This window comes from Diabrotica undecimpunctata, chromosome 5 (assembly GCF_040954645.1).
Source record: "Diabrotica undecimpunctata isolate CICGRU chromosome 5, icDiaUnde3, whole genome shotgun sequence".
Classification (NCBI taxonomy): domain Eukaryota; kingdom Metazoa; phylum Arthropoda; class Insecta; order Coleoptera; family Chrysomelidae; genus Diabrotica; species Diabrotica undecimpunctata.
Genome location: NC_092807.1, coordinates 161,996,285 through 162,014,694, shown reverse-complemented (window position 1 = coordinate 162,014,694; position 18,410 = coordinate 161,996,285). Strand labels below are relative to the sequence as shown.

Below are 18,410 nucleotides of genomic sequence, written 5' to 3'. Positions count from 1 at the left end.
ATGTTATAACGTCTGCTAGTGATTATTTACTTAAGATACTGGATAATGGCTCTCCTACTTTAGCGATATTTTTGGATCTAGCTAAGGCATTTGACACTGTTAGTCATCAGCAGTACTTTAGATGACCTTGGAATAAGAGGCATACCGTACGTACTATTGCAAAGTTATTTAAAAAATAGATCGTAAATTGTCAAAATTAATAACAAAGTAAATGTTGAAAAATAATTGAGTATGTTGTGCCCCAAGATACTGTTTTAGGTCTTTTACTGTTTTCAATATATATAAATGATCTGACAGCAATTCAAATAAATGGAAAAATTATTTGTTTTGCCGACGATACTGTCATACTTTACACTAGTGATTCTTGGAATAAACTTAAAACTTTAGCAGAAACAGAAACTATAAAGGTTCTAGAATGGCTAAATACGAAATTACTGACAGTTAATACTGATAAAACTTATTTCATACCATTTTCAATATACAAAAATAATTTACCCGACTTCTTGGAATTAAATCTAAGCTATTATAAAATAACGCGTACATTAAAATAAATAGGAAAAAATACATCAAATATTTAGGCGTTTATATTGATTGTCACTTGAAGTGGGATGTACATATTGATATGGTATGCAAAACTCTAATGTTACTATACAGATTTAGATATCTCAGCAATATTCTTAATTTGTCTTACTTAAAGATAGTATACTATTCTTTGATAGTCACGTGGAACATATGATTCTCATTTGAATAAATTCGAAATACTACTGAAATGATATTTATTTAACTGCTATGTCTTTATTTAATTTATAATGTCTTAATTAAAAGGTTCTTATTTTAATTTATTAAAAGCACTATAACTTATATCAATTTATTTAACGAATGATACATCATTTATATAGGCGAACGTAACATTTAAATCGCGAGCGCGTCTTCAAAATCCACTGTCCTCTTCAATTAAAGTTCCGTTATTATATAGGAAATCCTGTTATTCGAGAACGGCGGCGATCTCCCCAGAAGCTCAGACCGGTTTTATTTCGGTCTACCTGGACACCTCGACATCATACTAGATCCTTCGCCGAAATTTCTACAACAAAACAGAATTAGTCATAATATATTTACGGTTATTTTAGGCCATGATATTTATCTTAATTACTATTTAACTGGGAATAAGCCACAATTAAAGGTTAAAATACGTTTATTGACGTTTCAATTTCCACTTCGGAAATCGTTCTCAAAATACAAACATTAGTATTTTGTTTGTTTTTATAAAAAACTAATGTTTGTATTTTGAGAACGATTTCCGAAGTGGAAATTGAAACGTCAATAAACGTATTTTAACCTTTAATTGTGGCTTACTCCCAGTTAAATAGTAATTAATTTAAAATGCCACAAGAAAATAGCTTCAGAACAATATTAATAATATTTATCGTAACACTACAAAGGAGGTTTTTGAAAATAATGCAAAAAATCTCGTATTTGATAAATATAATTTTGCTTACATTCATTCTTTAATTGAATTCATCATATAACTAATACTTTAATATATACTTTGTAATAATATTTTATATTATCACCCTGATGGTACTGTAGAACAAATATTTGAATAGTGTAAATGAGTGTAATCCCTGAGCACAATCTCTGGTACATCAAGGAATTTCTCCTTTTCTAAGAACTATTAGTTTAAAAAATTTGTACAAAATATTTAACTGAGAATCAATTTGTAATTCTATTATATTGAATTATTATATTCTAACAATGTTTTATATTGTATAATAGGAAGTAAATAAACATTATTATTATTATTGTTAATATTGTTTATTTATTTTTAGGCAAAGAGGATGGATTAGGTGTTGAAAACTTAAAATACGCCGGTATGATAGCCGGTGAAACATCCGCTGCGTATGAAGAAATTGTTACTATTTCGATGGTAACTTGCAGAGCCATTGGTATTGGTTCCTACCTAGTTCGTCTAGGACAGAGAACTATTCAAATCGAAAATTCTCCTATTATTCTTACCGGGTATGCTGCTTTGAATAAAGTAAGGTTTTTAAGATTACAAACATAGACACAGCTGTTTTATTTAATATTTTTAGTTACTGGGACGAGAAGTGTATGCCTCTAATAACCAACTTGGAGGAATTCAAATAATGTACAACAACGGTGTAACTCACAAAACGGACCAAACCGATTTAGAGGGTATTTACACAATATTGAGATGGCTTTCATATATTCCAAAGGTAAGCGTAGAGCATTCTGTAGAAAGTCGCTTATTTCATAAGATAACGAGACACACATTCCTCTTGAACTCCTTTCATATTAGGACGACCTTTAAATCTGATGTCGGCTGACTGATTCCAAGACAAACCAGCTATTATCTGAATGTCTCGTCCATCCTATGTCATTAAAAAATAACAATTTATTTCTCGGGTTTAACAGTGCCAAATGCTTTCTCATAGTCGAAAAAGTAATCATATGCATCAACATTTACATCTCGACATCTTTGTATGAGAATCTGGATATCTAGCCTAACCGTTTAGTGAATATTCTCTTTGAACACTGGATGGTAGAATGTATACGTATTTATAGGTTTAATTATATACGAGGTTACTCGTAAAATATAAATTGAAAAATAAACGAATTTTTGCTATCACGCTATTCGTTGTGGATAAAAATATATGGGGGTTATTAAAAATTACTCGTAAAATATAAATTGAGAAAATTTGGAAAGTCTTACGCTAATCATCGTCTATAAAATATATCCGAGGTTAATTAAAAATTGCACACTTCTCTTTGTCTGTCAACGTCAATTCGTCTTCTTTTCGGCTGTCAATTCGTCTTCTTTTCGGCTGCCACCATTGGTGTACGTTGAGGCGTATCTTGGTTATTATTAATTAATATTTAAATGGGAATAAGCCACAATTAAAAGTTAAAGTACGTTTATTGACGTTTCAATTTCCACTTCGGAAATCGTTCTCAAAATACAAACATTTTGAATGTTCAAAATGTTGGGATGAAGTAGGCGACGCCACTGCTAGTACCTTAAATTAATCTTGAAATATATGTGAAATCAAGCATGGTATAAGTGTTGAATATACTATTTAATATAAATTAACTCGTAGTAGGAGTCTAAAAACAATATTTGTTTTTAGGACAAACTGTCTCCCCTACCAATAGTTAGTCCCGTAGATCCAATCGACAGAGAAGTTACTTTTACTCCAACAAAAACACCATACGATCCAAGATGGATGCTGGAAGGAAGACAATCTCCCAGTAAGTACAGAGTATTTTTATTTACTATCATTTTTGATAAAATGTTCATATTCACTACTATAATTACAAAATAAATATTATTATGAAACTGTTTCTTTGTAGAATATCGAAGATTATTACATTTTTGCGTGAGATTTCCGCGATTAGTACAATTAAACTTAGAGCTAAGATTAATACTATTATCAAAATTAATATTAAACTCACCGGTCTTCCGGGTTGAACCGCGTCGATATCCATTTTGCCGAGCTTTCGACATCCTCTCTGATGTCTTCTTCAGGGCTTCCGAGGTCTCAGTCTCCCGAGACCCCAGACACTACTACACTCACTAGTCACTTCTAGTTCACTACGTCTAATCTTAGCTCTAAGTTTAATATATATATATATATATATATATATATATATATATATATATATATATATATATATATATATATATATATATATATATATATATATATATATATATATATATATATATATGTCTAACGGTAAATGGAAGTAACTTTCCTCAGTTATCATAAGATAAACTTGGCAAACTCGGTAATACTCGAGAATCTTTCAAAGTCTGACATTCCAATAGGAAGGATGCCTGCTACACTATATTACAGGAATGATTTCAACAGCGAACAATAAAGTTTAACAGTGAAAAATGCATAAAACTACAAATCTAGTCCATTCAAACCATTAACGGTTTTGGTGGTTTTACCTTTTTTTATAAAATGACGAACAAAATGCCTTGCTCGCTTCAAAAAGCGGAAGCTATCACTTTTCCAACGGCTATTTGCTTCTTTAGTCTCTTTGGGCTGCTGTTCACTTAGTTGATTATCGATTTGTTATAAATGAAGTGGTCGATCTATATTTCTTTCAATGTCAAGTATCGAAGAAAATACTCTTTCTTGTTGCACTGAAGAAGTTAAAAGCAATGCTTTGAAATATCAACTCGTCGTTTTTGATCGATTGTAAGCAAACACTCTCTTTGAACTTTCTCACGATTTTTTTTAATGTTTTCCACAACTCTCGAATTTTGGCTACCAGAATGGTAAAAAATTACATGAATAGAATTACTTGAACCATGTAACTTGTAAATTTACAATGGAATTGAGCTATACTTGGCAGCTGTCATTTGAAGATTGGTACTTTCTCCAAATCATATGGATTTGTTATTACTGGCGCCATCTATATCTCAGATCCGGAACTTGAGTGATGTATTTATTCCATAGTATCCATATCGTATCAGTAAAACTCTTAATACAATTAAAAAAAATGGTGTATCGCCATTGTATCGTACTCAAAAAAGTTCCTTAACAGCGCTGTATAAAAGTCAATTTTGACGTAAAGTAAGCGGTACTCGCCCGAGACAATGCAGTCGTTTAGATATACTCAGAAAATGCTCTTTTTAGTATACATATTAACAAGGCATTTACTTAAAATTTACATTTACAAAATACAAAAGGCTGCTATACGGTCTAGCGAGCCTATATGATAATCTAAAGATCTAAATAGTTTTATATTTTAGACGATAGCAATATTTGGGAGAGTGGATTTTTCGACAAAGGTTCCTGGTCGGAAATAATGCAGCCGTGGGCTCAAACCGTGGTTGCTGGTAGAGCTAGATTGGGAGGCATACCTGTGGGAGTTATTGCAGTAGAAACTAGGACTGTAGAACTGACGCTACCTGCCGATCCTGCCAATTTGGATTCTGAATCAAGGGTAAGAGATTTAATACTTTTTTTCTAGAAACCTTCTATTATTCAACCTCTCTGTTATTCACCGGTCATACTGCATACATTTGGCTTATCGCATTCTAAAATCCTTCGATTATTCACCATATCGTTGACTCAATTTACACAAAGATCTCTTTGCGTAGTTACTAAATTTGTGTGAGTTGATTTTCAGGATTAAAACACTTTGTAGGCTTTTTTTCTTAAATCAACGTTTTGCAGTACACGTTTACACTCTTCCCAAACCAATATTGCCCATTTGAGGATCTTGAATTAAATATTTGACTCATTTTAAGGCGAGAATTCTACTACTGGCAAATATGGTCATTCGCAAATTATAGTAACGTAAGTTTGCTCCACCGTCTTCCTGGATATTTCTCAACCTTTTGACAAGTTATAGCATAAAAGGATTATTGCTATTACCTACCAAAACAGTACTCCCTACTCCTTTAATTATTTACATTTAACAGATGTTTAAGAATCAAACAGCAGGAAGCATACTTTGATTTGATACAGATTGGTGCTGGTGTCTCACAAGAAAGTGTCGTTGGACCAGTTCTATGCATTTATACCAGAGATTTCTCCGAACTAAATTAAGATACTCTTGCTACATTTGCTGATGACATGGCAATTACCTCAGTTGGAAATAATTATGAAGGCACTGCATAACCTCTATAATTACTTGTATCAAATCAACAATTGCTTTAGGAGAAGAAATAAATCAGATGTTAAAATGAAAATACGAGAGCTTGGATTCAGATATAAAAAGTGTATTGGTTGCTTGGACGTGACTTCACATAGACGTGACTCATAACAAGATCTTCTTAGGGTGCCTGTCCGTTATTTTGTTCATTAAGTTTTGCAACCCTTCTATGGTATTGGAAAACACTATTGTATCATCTGCATACCGCAGGTTATTGAGCTTGACTCCATTTATTGAGATGCCTTCATCAATATCTTTTAGAGAATCAGATTAAATATCAGTGGTGAAATTATGCACCCCTGTCTTACTCGCCTTAAGATTTTGACCTGATCTGTATATTCTCCATTTATTCGGAGCACCGTTGATTGATTCCAATACAGGTTATCCATTATTTTTAGGTCTCTTTCGTCAATCCATGTCCTCTTCAGCACTTCCATCATTTGTTCATGCCTGACTCTATCGAAAGCCTTCTTGTAGTCAATCAGGCATGCACAAACATCACAGCTGACATCTCTACATTTCTGAAACAATACCTGCACGCTAAATAAAGCTTCCTTTGTACTAACGGCGTTCACAAATCCAAACTGATTGGGTGCAATTTGTTCCTCACATTTCCGGAAAATTCTTTTGTGGATGACTTAAAAACAGCTTCAGCCGATGGCTCATCAGGCTTATGGTCCTACAGTCTTCACAAGCTTTTGCTCCTGTTTTTTTTTGGGCAATGGTACGATTGAGCAAAACTCCGATTTGAGCGTCTCTACTGGTATTTTTCCTGCCTTGTATATTTCATTAAATATTTCAGTTATTATTTGTATTTGTTCTGCATCTGCAACGGAAACAGGAGTGGAACGAGCACATTAGTAGAAGAACAGAGGATAGGATAGTATGAATAGCACAAGATAAGTCACCAATGGACGAAGAAGTATTGGCAGACCAAGAAAAAGATGGTGCGACAATTTAAACAATTTAAGAGGCTAATATTGAAGAAGAAACAGGCTTTAAAGCATACATACAAGAAGGAAGAAGAAGAAGTTCTGCATCTAATAGCTTCAGCAGTTCTGCAGGAATTTCATCAAATCTCTGAATTTTTTTCAATGATGGGTTCTTGTATTGTTGTAAGGTCGTGGAAAAGTTTCTCCAAGTATTCTTCCCATACTTTATTTTTGTCTTCTTTGGTTATGGCAAGATTGCTTTCATCATCTGTTATTTTTCCTCTGTTGCGTTTTCAGAACTTTCAGCTATTTTCTTCACCTTTCGATGGACTTAAAAGTTATCATATCGCCTCTGATACTACTCTATTTCTCGACATTGTTCTGTTTTTTGTTTCTCTTTGGCTTCTTCATAACAGGATGATTACTATAAAATCAAATATTCAAGCATGTTTGGAATTATGGCTACTGTTCATTTTAATCGCTAAAAAGTGTCATATATACGGCCATACTAATAATACATTCAATTGATATTTTCTTAATATTTAAAATGTTTCAGACCGTATCTCAAGCTGGTCAAGTTTGGTTCCCAGATTCTGCTTACAAAACCGCTCAAGCTATTAAAGACTTTTCTAGAGAAGACCTCCCATTAATAATCTTCGCCAATTGGAGAGGTTTCAGTGGAGGAATGAAAGGTATATTTACGTTACAATGAATTTATATGCAATACTGATTTATTTTTACACTTTTCAGATATGTACGAACAGATTGTCAAATTTGGTGCTTATATCGTGGACGGATTGAGGGAATACAAACAACCAATTATCATATATATTCCTCCTAATGGTGAACTTCGAGGAGGAGCTTGGGCCGTCGTAGATCCAACTATTAATTCTAGGTATATGGAGATGTTTGCAGATAATGATAGCAGGTCAGTTGGATTTCAATGATCATTTAGTTTCATCAGAACAAAATTGTAGGATTACTTTATAATTAAGTCTAGAAATGATAATGAAAAGAAGAGCAATTTGATTTTCATATTTTTTATTGTAAAATATTTTTGCTGTATTAAAATGCACGTGTCACCCAATATGTCCAGTATGAGATTGTGTTTTTATGGAGTGTACTCTACATTTAAATGTTTCAGGGGTGGCATTTTGGAACCCGAAGGTATAGTCGAAATTAAATTCCGCAAAAAGGACTTGGTCAAAGCTATCCACCGCATAGATCCAACCGTCAAAGAGTTAGACGAGCAAGTCAACCAGATAATGAGAGAGCTTCCTCGAGATCGTTCTGCTAGCATTACACAACCTCGTGAACGATCCGCCAGCATCACTGCCACCGTCGAAAGGCCTAAACCTCCAGAAGTAGTTGGGCTAGAAAAGAAAATCCAACAAAGAGAAAACTTCCTTTTACCTATGTACCATCAAGTGTCGGTACATTTCGCAGATCTGCACGATACTCCTGAGAGGATGTTAGAGAAAGGAGCTATCAATGTAAGTACACTTTTAATCTTTTGATTCAGTTGTTCTACTAGCGGACCAACTCGACATCAAGTTTTTTAAATAAGATTTTTATTTTGCGAGAAAAATTAAGAGATCAATACAAACAATATAAGCAGAATATACATAACATTTCGTCGAAAACAATGTTTTTTGTTACAATGTTATCATTTAGCAGTTAATTTTGCATGCTGATCACGAATCCGGTGTCAGATTTGCTCTATCTTGACGTTTTATGCGCGTTTCGGGTCACTTCCGGTGTCGGATCGCAACCAGAAGTACAAATTTAGATTCGTCTCGACGAGACCTTTCGATCCATATATACATTGTGGGGTCTAAAACTTAAAGTAAATTTTAACTTCCGGTCATCTCAAAACCGGAAGTGAATTTTTGTACCAAAAGTATATCTTGACAATCTCATACGTAATACTAATAATATTCCGAAAAAATATTTTAATTATCTAATATGGTTTTTGAGTAAATTGGTGGACAAGAAAAGGGCTTAGCGTTTTAGTATATAAGATTCTGTAATGTGAAATGTATATAAATCTTGTGTAAAAAAAAAATAAAAATAATAAATAAAATAAAAATAATAAAAAATATATTTTAGGAAATCGTACCGTGGAGAAAATCTAGGAAAATAATCTATTGGCGATTAAGGAGACGTCTTCTAGAAGAAAGAGTAATCAAAGCACTTATGGAAGTCCAACCAGAATTGGCAGTAGGACAAGGTGAAGCAATGCTCAGGAGATGGTTTGTGGAAGATAAAGGTGCCTCTGAGGTGAGTTCAAGCATTAAGTATGCGTAAACAATATCCTACAATATATAATAATTATCCTATTTGCCATGTGACCAATAAAAAAATTGTTTGTATTTTTAGGGATACAAATGGGACAAGAATGAAGTGGTAGTTCAATGGATCGAAGAGCAGTTACAGAAACCATCACACGAATCCATTATAAGCCACAATATACATGCTGTAAAGAAAGACGCAGTTCTCAATAATATTAAATCTACTTTAGAGGTAAGACTTGGAATTTTTCGCTGTATATATATGCCAACATTTATTTTTTATATTCTCTTCGACGTCTTCTTGGTCTCTTCACGCCTCTTGGATACCACAGTGTAATTCTAGTGGACCACCTATTGTCAGTTCTCGCTAAATGTCCAGCCGACTGCCATTTTAAGGATTTAATTCTATGGATTACATCAGTAACCTTGGTTTTCTGTCTGATCCATTTTATTCTTTTTCGATCTCTCTTTATTATACCTAGCGTGTATCGCTCCATTGACCTTTAAGTGACTTTGAGTTTCGATAATATCTCTTTCTTTGGTGTCAAAATTTCGCAGCCGTATGTCATGATTGGTAGTATACACTGATTGAATGCTTTTTTCTTCAGGTGGATTGGCGTCTTCGATTTGAATATAACTGTATTTCTACCAAAAGATGCCCAAGCCAGTTTCATTCTTCTGTTTGTCAAGTTCATTTTTAGGCCAAATTCATGGCTGCATTTAGGTCGCTTATAAGTTCTTGTAGTTCTGCAGGATTATTAGCAATCAGAACGATGTCGTCTGCAAATCTTAAATGGCTAAGGTATTCTCCGTCAATGTGAAGAGCTTTGCTAATATTGCGTCTCCTTGTCGGAGAATTGGGAAATTCTGGAGTGTTTTCATGAATTTTTATCTTAGCTTTTGCTTGTCTGCATATATTTGCTAAAGTTTCTATGTACGGTTTGTCAATTCTTTGGTTGGTCAAAGCTTCGATTACTGCCTTGGGATATATAGCTTCGAAAGCCTTCGCGAAATCTATGAAGGTTAATGCTAGCGGTATTTCATATTATTTAGCTCTACTCATTAGTTCTCGAAGTGTGTGAATATGATCCATGGTACTGAATTCACTTCTGAAACCAGCTTGCTCTCTCGGCTGTGCAGCATCTAATTCGTTTGTTAATCTGTTGTTGATGATCTTTGTGAATATCTTCTATATGATTGGTAGTAGACTTATAGGCCTATAGCTTTTGATATCCTCTTTGCTACCTTTCTTATGAATTAGAATTATATTTGTTGTATTCCAGTGGTCTGGTATGCATTTCGATCTTAAGGCAGTCCGTAAATATGCCTGCTAAGATTTTCCAGGTTTTATTGCCAGCGTATTTAAGCAGTTCCACGGTTATACCATCTATTCCAGCTGCTTTACCGCTTTTAATTTTTGTAATTCTCGATTCTACTTCTTCCGGAAGGACTTCTGATACAGATTTTTGGTTACTGATTACTTCTCCAAGTGTGTCAGGGACCTGGTATAGTTCGCTGTAAAATTTAGTCACGAGTTGTATTATTTCATTTCTGTTTGTAATTCTGGTGTTTTCGTTTGTTAGAGCAACGATTTGCTTCTTCCCAATGATTAACGCTTTTCTTTTTTTCTTATAGTTTTTCCTATTTTCGATTGCATTTTCTACCAGTCTTTCATTGTATTTTCTTATATGTTCCTTAACACTTCCTTCCTTATTGTCTTACAAAGTTCTGTGTATTGTATTGTCTGTTACTTTCATTTTCCTTCTTTGTTTTAGCATTATTTTAGTTTTATCAGACAGTTTACTATGTTCATTTTGTTGTTGTGGGCCTCCGATTTCTTTGGCACTATCAAGGATGATTTTCTTTAATTGAGAGCTGTCGATTTGGTCATGTAATCTTTCATCATTCGTCCTTTGATAGTTCTGAGTTTTCTTTAAGATTGTTAATATTTATACCGGTTACTCTTGGTTTTGTGATTAATTTTATTTTTTCTAGTTTCAGATCTAGAACAATTTTTGCTCTGATTAGTCTATGGTCGCTGCGTATTTGAAATTTATTTATTACACTGACATCTTTTATTGTAGCAATCTTGTTGGTTAGAATGAAGTCAGTTTCGTTCTTAGTGATTCCATTTAGTGCTACCCAAGTCCATTTTCTGTTCGATTTTTTCTTAAAGAATGTATTTCCAATTAGCATGTTTTGGTAGTGTGCAAATTGAACCAGTTTTTCCCCCCTCCCATTTCTATCACCGACTCCATACTTTCCCACGACTTTTCTTGTCGTTTTTCTTTTCCACTTTGGCATTAAAGTCACCAATTAAATACTTGAAGTGACTTTTATTGTTATTTAGTGCTTTAGTTCTACTTGTTACTGTAGAGTTCCTCTATTTCTTCGTCAGTGTGAATAATCGTTGGGGCGTATATTTGTATAATTTGTATATTGTATCTCTTTGATAGTTGTAGGGTTAAGCTAGCTACTTTATACGAGATACTAGTTATTTCTACTATTTGATTCCATTTCTTGTTGATTAGGAATCCAATACCGCCTGTTCTGCCCGTTGATGTGCCTCGGTAGTAGAATGGTTTCTTCTCTTCATCTTTCCGTCTTACTTCGCTGATTCCTATGACTTCCCATTTTATGTTTTCTGTTTCTTTTTCCAGTTCTACAAGTCTGGATTGATTTAATAGCGAGCGACAATTATATGTCGCTATATATAACGTTGTTGTTTTATTTGGGTAGCGGTTTAGACTCCGCAGATTCTTAGCACCCTTTGCACTCCTGGCTTGATCCCGGAAGCTACCCATTTCGGGGCTGTTTCAACTCTTACGGAGAATGAGGGCCATGATTTGAATGTCTTGTTTATGGAGGTTCAGGGGTTATGAGGCGTACCTTACCACGCTGCCTCAGTGCGGGTTGGTAAGGGTTCGCTGGTGTGTTTCGATTATAAAGCGTCGAAACCCGCCTTTCACCCTACTCCTTCTGCTATATAACGTACGCCCATAATACGCCATATATTGCTGCTTAAACTCCAATAAATGGTCGGGTTCTGTCACCTGTACCATAACCAGATTTGTTAATGTGATTTTTTGTGGAGTCCAGTGTACAGTCTTTTGTTTTTTCAATGGAAAGATATGCTTCCCCTTCTCGGTCACTCCCAGAGTGCCACATCCGGTTTTTGTTTTTTATAAGTCCATTATGTTGAACTATACTGATAATCAAAATGAAGTATGTATTAAACAAAATTTTTAAAGAAAAAAATTAAGATTTTTTACATTTTAAAGAACTTAAATGTCTGGTGTTATTAAAAAAAATATTAACAATTCAGTAATAAGCAGACATAAAATTTCATTAATCCATATAGTAATAACGCGCTATAAGACGTATTCACTTCTGTCGGCACTCCCCAAGTGCCACGCACCGTTTATTGTTTTAACCAATAGATGTATAATTTTGTATAATTTTTGTTATAGGATTGTCCAGATGTCGCATTGGATGCGGTCGTAGCTATAATAGAAAAACTAAGTGACAACCAAAAAGCAGAAGTGATACGAACACTATCCCAATTGGGTTCGCTAGAAAATATAGATTAGTTTGTACAAAATAGGACTGATATTTTCTTAGAATTTTATACTTCAGGGAATTTTTATTTAATAATACGGCAACGAGTAAGCAAAAACAAAACTATGTAGTTAGTTTCATTTTTTATTTGATATTATCAATAGATTTCTATGTTTTCCCAATAAAGTTACACCAAACATAGAATAAATTAGGAAAACTGAGTTTTTTAACAATTTATTTAAAGTCGAATTTAATTACTATCAATCTGAAGTTGGGTACGCCATCCTTAAGATTTTTAGATTGTTGGTTAGGTATGCAGGTGACGCTATAACACCGAAGAGTAGACATCTAAACGCAAAACGAATGTCAATAAACATGATAGTTCACTTGTACTTGCAGTAGTAAATACTAAATATACGCAGATATTATTCTAGTTGCCTTTATTGACATTTTACGGATTGCAGTGTAACGGAGCGACACACTCAGTAAAACACAGGTTGAAATAAAAATAAAACTATTAGTTTCAACGTATATATAAAAATAACAAATAAAAATAAAATGTATTTTATGTCCCCGTCTGAATCCCGCGAGAGTGAATTCCCCGACGGACGCCTGTAAAAGAAAAATTATTATTACTAACAAACAAACAAAATGAAATAAGCGAATTCAATCGCACGCAGACTTGTACTCGCTTCCACTTCAATCCAGCGGAAGCGCCAAACGCACTCGCAATCGAAATATTCGGTTGTGCAGATCCACGCTATACGGTAACGTTCAATGCACGATACCCACGGGTTCTGCTTGATTGAGGACAGAGTATAATCCTCAGTACGGAAGTCTCTCTGTCCGGGTCGGCTCGCAGATTCAATACACCAGCGAGCCAGTGAGTCTAGAGCGTTAGCCACAAGACACAAGACTAATCTAATTCCGCCAGTCACTCGCCTTAAATAGTCTCTTTGGATCCCACCTCGTCGTGTCGTCGTGAAAATGGGTGCGCGATTATCGACACTTCCACGGTTCGAACTGTTGAACGTCCAGCACATCGTTACAGCAGAACTAATATATTAATGTGACGTCATGGTTTCAGTTGGTTATCTTGAAAAGTTGTAACTGTTATCTGCCATCATATATCATTGCATCTATCTCGAGACAAAATTTATCTCATATTCTTTTATTTACCGATTGTATGATATTTATCTTTCTTTAACTTACGACAATGAATAAATGGAGCAAAGCACTTACAATGAAATTTAATGTCCCAATTCAGCACATAATTCCATAAACAAAACAAATTAGTACAAAAACTACTTCCAGTATCAAATGTTTATGTACTTTTCAAAGATTTCTTCGTTTGAACGCAATACTTGTTGGTCAGTTTCTGAGTATCTCTACGTTCCGTACGCAAAAAAAAATTCAGTAAGTTCAAATATTTTTTCCGCTCTAGCAAAGAACTCATTAATGATAAAAATGGTCGTTTTCGTTGCCGTGGTTAGTCGTAATGTACATAATTTGATGGAATCACCGTGTAATGTTACCTTCTGGTGATATTCGAGATATATTTGTCTTGTAGAGAAACGGCAGGATCAACCACACCGTTCACGACTGTATAGGACTTTTCATTCAACACAAAAGTTTATACAACTACTATGAAATAAACAAATATTAGATGGCTATAATTTGTCAGCAATATATTCCACTGTCTCAAGATTAATTGCAAGTTAGACTGATAAATAATATGGGGCTTGGTTTATTGACACTTCAGTTTTATAAAGAATAATTCCATAATATTTTCTTTTATTATTAGAATATACTTTAATGAGTTTCGTTCGAACAATATCTTGTCGTTATAAAAACAAATGAAAAAGTAGTTAGATATTTTAAGTAACTTAAGCCTATAAGAATAGAGGTGCTAGTTTTGATATTAAAATGTATATTTTTATAAGAATCTCTTGTAGTTACCTTCTGATAGTTTTTTTTTTTATAAAATTCGTCTCATTATTGATAGTTATAAAGTAGGTAGGCACACGCGAGTAGATTTTTCCGGTAATATCTACATAAGTAAAGAGCAGAATTCTTAATAGGTATTTAACTAATGTGTTAATGATATGGGCTATTTCTGTAACGGTTCAATACACATCTTTGTCAATATCTATCTTATAATAATAATTTAAATCGTGGCTAGGCAACCAATAAATAAATGACACTGACAGGTAGTGATTAAAAGAGTACTTGATATTTTGCTTACATGCAAGTTTGGTTGCCTATATTAGTATGATGCATTAATAGCAGGGGACATTTATACGATTTTGTGTACTACAACCAGTCGATTGAAAAAAATTTTCTTCAGAGAAAAAAAATTGAACACAAATGTCTTCAGAGAAATGGAATGTCAACAATTTAATATCTCAGAAAAATGATAATGACCTACACAAGAATTAGTAGCTATTTTCTACCCACGTTTTATGTCTTGTCTCAAAAACCGTTTCCTTTACTTGGGTATTTTTCAAACGATTTACTTTACATGTTTATTTAACGATAATCCTAAAGGAACATTTTTTTTATTAATTGTTGTACTTTAACGTGTTATTGTACGTTTTGTTTGTAAGTGTAGAGTATTCATGTTCAAAATTGTACAACCTTAAGTGGAAGAAGGGCGCGAATAAATTACTATTTTATATGGCAATGGAAGATACAAAGATCATTAATAATAATTAGTAACTGCAATAAGCAAGATAATAATCGAATTAATACATCTGAGAATAATATGGTCTACAGGATGAGTGACTTGTGCCGACCGAGCTTCGTGTATCACCCTAACCATCACTCGTCTTCGCAGATCTACATCTCCCGTACATTATCCATCTACAGTATGCGTTACTTAAAACCCACAAAAAACTAATAATTCGTGTGGTTCAGATGTCTTTTAGACCTTTGGTCAAATTCATTGAGGATAAAGTAATATATCTCCAGTTATTATTCTTTATCTAGTTTGTCTTTTATGTCACTCCATCTCTCGGTTGATAAGATAACTACACTTAGTTGGTAAGATAATAAATGAAAGAGATCTCCAAGCACATCTAGGAAACTCAAAAAGTATACATCGCTCATACTTTTTTATATCTAATTAAAAGGCCGACATCAGAAACGTGTATGGGTTCTTTTTATGTGTAGTTAAATAGAATTCAATTCATCAATAAAGTATTCTAAATTAAAAGAAGCACTCGACTATTAACTATAGGTGAAACCATTGTTATCCAGCCGATTATATCACAGAGATAATTTGAATATATCTTACTGATAATTTTGAAATGTTAAATATAAACTGTACAAGCTGTATACTAGTGGACTGGCGAAAGTCGAAGAAGAGAACATGTACTGTGTAAAAAGGGATTGTATACCTATTTTTTAATTGGTACACACATAAGTCTTATCGTTTATCGGCAACCGCTATTTTATGTCACTTTCACTTACGACAACAGCCGATGCCCAAGTTGTGACAGGTCACATGGAAAGACCCAGAGCAAATACTGTCCTTGGTCAAATTGTTAGATGCACTATAAGATTTTATAAAATATGTTGTTTGGTTGTCAATTTAATTGTCTATATTTTGTCACAAGAAAAAAACATTATTAATGAACAAATATGTATTTATTGACTCTTGAAGAAAACAGAAATAACGACAATTGAATGTTGAGTTAAAGTGAGCCACCTTTAGCTGCCATTAGAGCTTTAATTCTGTGCGGCATACTATCAATGCAAACTTGTACTGTCTCCTGCATTTGAAGATGATAATTCCATTTGAAAATTATTTTTTCTAAGAGCTGCGTTTTGTCTGTGATCATATCTTTATCCACCTTTCTTTTCATCAACTCGTAAACATTTTCTATGGGATTGTTACCCGGCCGATCCAACAAAGGGATGTTTTGTTCTGCAAAAAAAGTTTTGATAGACCGTGCTCTATGGCAGTGAGCTCTTCTTCTTCAAGTGCCGTCTCCATCAATGGAGGTTAGCGGTTATGGTGGCAAACGTTTGTCTATCTTCAGCTGTTCTTAAGAGTTCCTCAAATCCAAGTCCAGCAGTGAGCTCCATCTTACATAAAAATAAATGGTCCCTCATTGGGAAACCAGTCTTGGAGCTGTGGAATTAACCGCCTTTGCAAGACATCTTTTTACTGGTTTTGCCGCATCATTTCCTATACCACGTACAGACGTCCAGTACTCTTGCCGCTAATCACTGACCAAATCATCACTTTTGTAGGGTACTTAATTTTTCTCCATGACGACAACTCACAAACTGAGCTTTGTTCTGCGAAATTTTTAATGTGCTTTTATCACTGAAGCAGACCTGACAACAATAGAAAAATAATTTTCTGGTCTTTCTGTTGGTTAAATGGTTACATGCATTATTTGTGAAGAAATTGTCGATCTCCAGAAGTCCACATCTTTATCACGCCACTTTTTGGCCCAATTCAGAGTTAACCAATTCAACCCAGTGTTAACTTGGGTTTCCTGGAGGGGCGGCAGGCCTTAAAACCCAAATCTTTTAATTGTCTTCGCACAGTACGTTCAAAAGCATTCTTACGGACATCTTGGAATTGCAATTTGATCAATTTTGTGGTAGCAAATCTGTTATCTAGGCAAATTAAAGATTTGTCTGACCTTATTTCTAGAAAAATAGGATTTCTGCCGCATTTTTTCTTTCGATGTGATCTCAGTTCTTCCCCTGATTCAATCTTCTTCTTTATGCGTTGTACACTAGCTTCAGAAACCTCCAATTTTGCGGATTGAAAATATTTTAGCATTGATGAAAGCTTTAGTTAAGCTTTTTTATGTGGTGAAAGATCGCGTTTTTTACCCATGACGAAAGCGTACAACTGTAGCACCCGCGAACGTGATGGGGCAGGTTTAGACTTGATTACAGTCCTACAAGAATTGATTAACACAGTATTGCCAGATCTGACAAAATACAAATACGAAATATATAATAAATTTCCTGAATAAAAATCCATTTCATGTATGTGAAAGTACTGAACATAAACTCGTATAAAACAATAAATTATTAAAAAACAGAAGTGCATCTAATAGTTTGTCCGGGGACTTGTGAGAGAAGTAAACAAACGAACAGAAATGAATGGACACACTTACGGAAGGTTAACGTTAGACGGTGGATGGAATAGCTGTTGATGATATTTATAGTGTAGAAGATATTAAAATTTCAAAATATCTCAAGAACTACCCAAAAAATATAAACCAAATTCAAGGGACAATGAAGCCCCATTACATTTCTCCAAGATGTGCCAAGTATTCCAGTTTGTATTGAGACATTCCTGAATAGATTTTACGTAACCTATATGTCTTGTTCCTGTTCTTTTCTCGAAGGTCCAGCCCTGTATATATCCTCCACTCCAGGTCCTGGCACAGAACAATAGCAAATGTTTTCTCTCAAAAGACCTCGAGTGTCACAGATCCAACATGCTGGAAAGCAGTAACATATCGATGACAAGTGAATGATTAACTTCACACAAATATTTTTAAAATCCCCTTCATATTGTGCCTACTTATACTTTTTTGTTCTGAATCATATTTATTGTAGCGACTTCATTAGATTTATAATGTTTGTTTGGATTGAACATTCATTTCCAATAATGTATGAAAACTAGATTTCAATATTGAATTATTTAAAAATAGTGAATGATGATTGTTGTACGTTTTGTATCTTACTCAAATTCACCTTTATAACACCTAGTCGTTCTGCTCGATTATGTATATATTTGGATATAAAGCAATTATTTTTGTATAACAAAATTTTAGACCTATTATCTTTGATTAGAATGCTTGTAAGTAACTTGTATTTGTTTATTTATTTCCCTCAATTTTGTCAATTTTGTTGTTAATATTTGTTAATATTTTATTTGTTAATAAAGTATTTTAATGTT

At 33.9% G+C, this 18,410-nt stretch overlaps 1 protein-coding gene across 7 annotated transcripts in view; it reads left to right on the top strand.

Moving 5' to 3' along the window:
- Positions 1-18,410, top strand: part of ACC (acetyl-CoA carboxylase) — a 139,535-nt gene extending 121,125 nt beyond the window's left edge. For all 7 annotated transcript variants that reach the window (XM_072533124.1, XM_072533123.1, XM_072533118.1 and 4 more), the window contains 10 exons: positions 1,830-2,038; positions 2,094-2,237; positions 3,150-3,270; positions 4,787-4,980; positions 7,183-7,318; positions 7,377-7,554; positions 7,771-8,119; positions 8,736-8,906; positions 9,006-9,149; positions 12,388-18,410. In XM_072533124.1, coding sequence (XP_072389225.1) covers positions 1,830-2,038; positions 2,094-2,237; positions 3,150-3,270; positions 4,787-4,980; positions 7,183-7,318; positions 7,377-7,554; positions 7,771-8,119; positions 8,736-8,906; positions 9,006-9,149; positions 12,388-12,507 — 1,766 coding nt within the window. In that variant the 3' untranslated portion in view covers positions 12,508-18,410. The remainder of the gene's footprint in view (positions 1-1,829; positions 2,039-2,093; positions 2,238-3,149; positions 3,271-4,786; positions 4,981-7,182; positions 7,319-7,376; positions 7,555-7,770; positions 8,120-8,735; positions 8,907-9,005; positions 9,150-12,387) is intronic.